The 5,000-nt window shown below is 63.5% G+C and overlaps 1 protein-coding gene across 1 annotated transcript in view; it reads right to left on the bottom strand.

Annotated features, from left to right (window-relative positions):
• Positions 1-1,246: 1,246 nt before the first annotated feature.
• The window catches only part of LOC122102639 (A-kinase anchor protein 17A-like), a 15,941-nt gene continuing 12,187 nt past the window's right edge, over positions 1,247-5,000 (bottom strand). Inside the window, exons 4-7 of the mRNA XM_042673390.1 lie at positions 4,955-5,000; positions 3,613-3,853; positions 1,454-2,065; positions 1,247-1,393 (exon numbers count right to left, since the gene is read on the bottom strand). The exon at positions 4,955-5,000 is cut by the window's right edge and continues 103 nt beyond it. Of these exons, the coding sequence (XP_042529324.1) occupies positions 1,247-1,393; positions 1,454-2,065; positions 3,613-3,853; positions 4,955-5,000 (1,046 nt within the window). The remainder of the gene's footprint in view (positions 1,394-1,453; positions 2,066-3,612; positions 3,854-4,954) is intronic.

Below are 5,000 nucleotides of genomic sequence, written 5' to 3'. Positions count from 1 at the left end.
CCCCCATGGAAGGGGATGGTGGTCTCGAGGCCCCCCATGGAAGGGGAGGGAATAGTAGTGTCAAGGCCCCCCAGAGCAAGGAATGATATTTTCAAGGCCCCCCCACTCTAACAGAAGGGCAGTGTCCAGGCCCCCCAGATCAAGGAATGGTGGTGTCAAGGCCCCCCACCCATCCCCAGGGGGAGGGGATGGTAGTTTCAAGCCCCCCCCCACTCTAACAGAAGGGCAGTGTCAAGGCCCGCACCCCAGGGGAGGGGATGGCGGTGTCAAGGCCCCCCAGGGGGGAACGGAGCGGCCGGACAGAGCTCAGGAGGCCGGGGTTGGACACACGGGTTTTATTGGAACAGGAGTTGGGGGGGGCTGTGACCCCTGACCCCCCACCCCCGTCCCGTGACCCCCGACCCCCCCACCCCCGTCCCGTGACCCCCGACCCCGACCCCCCACCCCCGTCCCGCGATCCCCGAAACAAAAGCCAGGATGACACCGAGCCGAGACCCTGGCCGGGGGTCACCAGGGTCAAGGGTCAGGGGTCACCCTGGGGATCCTGGGGTTGCAAGGGTCGGGGTTCGAGGTCTCTGGCTGTGTCTGTGTGTCCGAGAGGTCACGTGATGTCATCGCCGTGGGCCTGGACGCGTGATGTCATCGCTGTGAGCTGGACTTGTGATGTCACCGGTGCTGGCCAGACTCATGATGTCATCAACACAGGCCGGACTGGTGATGTCATCGCCGTGGGCCTGGACTGGTGATGTCACTGGTGTTGGCCAGACCTACGATGTCATGATTACCGGCCGGACTGGTGATGTCATTGCCGTGGGCCTGGACTCGTGATGTCAGTGATATGAGCCAGACCGATGATGTCATCCACACAGGCCGGACTTGTGATGTCATCAACAGAGGCCGGACTGGTGATGTCATCGCCGTGGGCCTGAACTCGTGATGTCACCAGTGTGAGCCAGTACCTGTGATGTCATCACTACAAGCTGGACTTGTGATGTCATCGCCGTGGGCCTGGACTTGTGATGTCATCAACAGAGGCCGGACTGGTGATGTCATCGCCGTGGGCCTGGACTCGTGATGTCACCTGTGCTGGCCAGACCTATGATGTCATCACTGGCTGGACTTCTGATGTCATCGCCGTGGGCCTGGACTTGTGAGGTCATCGACACAGGCCGGCCTCGTGCCCCTCCGACCCCCCGTGACCCCCCGTGACCCCCCGCGACCCCGTCCCCCCCCCCCCACGGCCCTTCTACCTGGTCCAGGCGCTGCGGCGGCGGCGTGCGGGCGAGCGGGAGCGGGAGCGGGCGGCCCGGCCCCCCCCCGGCCGCCGCTGGCCGCCTCCCCGCTGCCCGTCGGGCCCCGGCCGGCGGCGACGGCCCCGTCGTCCGCCCCCCGCCTCCCCGGAGGAGGAGGAGGAGGAGGAGGAGGACGGGGGGGACGGGGGGGACCGGCCGGCCTCGGGGCCCCGGGGGCGCGTGGCGCTGGACGTGGCCAGCGGGCCAGGCCGGGGCCCGGGGTCGGGGGTGGAGGCCGGCACGGCGGCCGGGGGGGTCGTGGTGGTCATCGTGGTGGCGGTGGTGGTGGCTGCCGGGGCGCCGGCCCTCGCGTCCGCCTCCCGGGGGTCTGCGTGCGGCCTGCTGGCCACGGCCCGGCCGGCGTCCGACGGGGAGGCCAGGGCCTGCACGGAGCGCAGCAGGCGCAGCAGGGCGTCCTCGGAGGCCGGGGTGCTGGTGGAGGCTGGGATGGTGGAGGCTGGGATGGTGGTGGAGGCCGGGATGGTGGTGGAGGCCGGGGTGGTGGTGGTGGAGGCCGGGGTGGTGGTGGAGGCTGGGATGGTGGAGGCTGGGATGGTGGTGGAGGCCGGGGTGGAGGCCGGGGCCGGGCCCTGGGCCAGCAGCAGGCCCAGCAGCCGCTCCCGCAGCGCCCGCTCCTTCCTCTGCAGGCCCAGCGCCCGGCGCTTCTCCTCCTCCACGCGGCGCAGCTCGGCCTCCTGCACCCGACGCCGCTCCGCCTGCGCCCGGCTCCGGCGACGCTCCTCCTCACGCTCACGGGCGGCCAGACGGGCGGCCTGCGGACAGAGGGACGGACGAGGGTGGACGCACAGGGGTACACGCGGGACGGACGCGCGGACGGCGATTCCCCCCCCCCCCGGGTCACAGGGATCGAGGACGGCGATCCGCTGGATCACAGGGATCTCTTGATCCCCTAGATCACAGGGATCTGTGTGTGGACAGGGATCCCCCACATCACAGGGATCTAGGACAGTGATCCGACAGATCACAGGGATCTGTGTGTGGACAGGGATCCCCCGGATCACAGGGATCTAGGACAGTGATCCCCCAGGTCACAGGGATCTGTCTGTGGACATTGATCCCCTGAATCACAGGAATCTAAGACAGTGATCCTCCGGATCAGAAGGATCTATCTAGGACAGCGATCTCCTGGATCACAGGGATCTACGACAGTGATCCGACAGATCACCGGGATCTCTGTGTGGGCACTGATCCCCCAGATCACAGGAATCTAGGACAGTGATCCACGGGATCACAAGAATCTCTTGATCCCCTAGATCACAGAGATCTGTGTATGGACAGGGATCCCCGGATCACAGGGACCTAGGACAGCGATCCCCCAGATCACAGGGATCTAGGACAGTGATCCGGCAGATCACAGGGATCTGTCTGTGGACAGTGATCCCCCAGATCACAGGAATGTAGGACAGTGATCCACCAGATCACAAGGATCTCCTGATCCCCTAGATCACAGACATCTGTGTATGGACAGTGATCCCCCAGATCACAGTAATCTGTGCATGGACAATGATCCCCGGATCACAAGGACCTAGGACAGCGATCTCCTAGATCACAGGGATCTAGGACAGTGATCCGACAGGTCACAGGAATCTGTGTGTGGACAGGGATCCCCCAGATACCAGGGATCTATGACAGCGATCCCCCAGATCACAGGGATCTGTGTCTGTGTGGACAGTGATCCTCTGGATCACAGAAATTTAGGACAGCTATCACCCAGATCACAGGGATCTGTATATGGACGGTGATCCCCTAGATCACAGGGATCTAGGACAGCGATCCCCCGGATCACAGGGATCTGTGTGTGTGGAAAGCGATCCCCCTGGATCACAAGGATCTGTGTACAGACAGTGATCTCCCAGATCACAGGGATCTAGGACAGCGATCCACCGGATCACAGGGATCTGTGTGTGTGGAGAATGATCCCCCGGATCACAGGGATCTGTGTGTGTGGACAGACATCCCCCTGGATCACTTGGATCTGTGTGTGTAGGACAGTGATCCCCGGATCACAGGAATCAAGAACAATGATCCCCCAGATCACAAGAATCTCTGTGTGGACAGTGATCCCTGGATCACAATGATCTGTGTACAGACAGTGATCTCCCAGATCACAGGGATCTAGGACAGCGATCCCCCGGATCACAGGGATCTGTGTGTGGACAGTGATCCCCCGGATCCCAGGGATCTGTGTGTGTAGACAGTGATCCCCTGGATTGCAGGGATCTAGGGCAGCGATCCCCCAGATCACAAGGATCTAGGACAGCGATCCCCCGGATCCCAGGGATCCGCGAGCGAGACCCACCTTGGCCCGGGCCAGCAGGGCGGCCACCAGCCGCACGGACTGCAGGTTGCGCTGGGCCAGCAGCAGCCGCCGCTCCTCGGCCCGGATCTTCTCCTGCAGCCGCCGCTGCTCCTCGGCCTGCAGCCGGGCCTCGCGCCGCCGCTGCCGCCGCTGCTGCCGCGCCCGCTGCCGCTGCTCCCGCCGCCGCCGCCGCTCCTCCCGCCGCCGGGCCCGCGCCTGCGCCTCCTGCTCCTGCTGCTTCCTGCGGGGCACAGAGACGCAGGTACACCGGGCCGCAGACGCACAGCACACACGGCACAGAGACGCACGGACACCAGGCACGCAGATGCACAGTGTAGACCAAGCACAGAGACGTACAGACACAATGCACAGAGACGCTTGCACACCAGGCCGCAGATGCACAGCACAGACCAAGCACACAGAGGCGCACGGACACAATGCACAGAGACACATGGACACCAGGCTGCAGATGCACAGCACAGACCAAGCGCACAGAGACGCACACACAGGCCTAACACACTGCACAGAGACGCATAGACACCATGCACAGAGATGCACAGCACACAATGCACAGAGATGCACGGACACCAGGCCGCAGATGCACAGCACAGACCAAGCACACAGAGATGCACAGACAGGCCTAACACACTGCACAGAGACGCATGGACACCAGGCCGCAGCAGCACAGCACAGACCAAGCACACAGAGACGCACAGACACAATGCACAGAGACACATGGACACCAGGCCGCAGATGCACAGCACAGACCAAGCGCACAGAGACGCACACACAGGCCTAACACACTGCACAGAGACGCATAGACACCAGGCCGCCGCTGCACAGCACACACTGCACAGAGACACATGGACACCAGGCCACAGATACACAGCACAGACCAAGCACACAGAGACGCACAGACAGGCCTAACACAATGCACAGAGACACATAGACACCAGGCCGCAGCTGCACAGCACAGACCAAGCACACAGAGACACACAGACAGGCCTAACACAATGCACAGAGACACACGGACACCAGGCCGCAGCTGCACAGCACACAATGCATAGAGACGCACAGACACCAGGCACGCGGATGCACAGCACAGACCAAGCACACAGAGACACACAGACAGGCCTAACACACTGCACAGAGACGCATGGACACCAGGCCGCAGATGCACAGCACACAATGCACAGAGACTCATAGACACCATGCACAGAGATGCACAGCGCAGAACTAATGCACAGAGACGCACACAGCACCTGATTTGCACAGAGACGCACACGGCACACACAGCACACACCCAGGCCGGGCTCACAGACGGACAGACGGACGCGCGCACCTCTCCTCCGCGCGCTGGCGCTCCTCCGCCTCCTTCTCCCGCCGCT

Source organism: Dipodomys spectabilis, unplaced genomic scaffold (assembly GCF_019054845.1).
Source record: "Dipodomys spectabilis isolate Male_0828 unplaced genomic scaffold, ASM1905484v1 ptg000819l, whole genome shotgun sequence".
Lineage (NCBI taxonomy): Eukaryota > Metazoa > Chordata > Mammalia > Rodentia > Heteromyidae > Dipodomys > Dipodomys spectabilis.
Note: the sequence above shows the minus strand (reverse complement) of the source record. Positions and strands in the feature narration are given on the sequence as shown.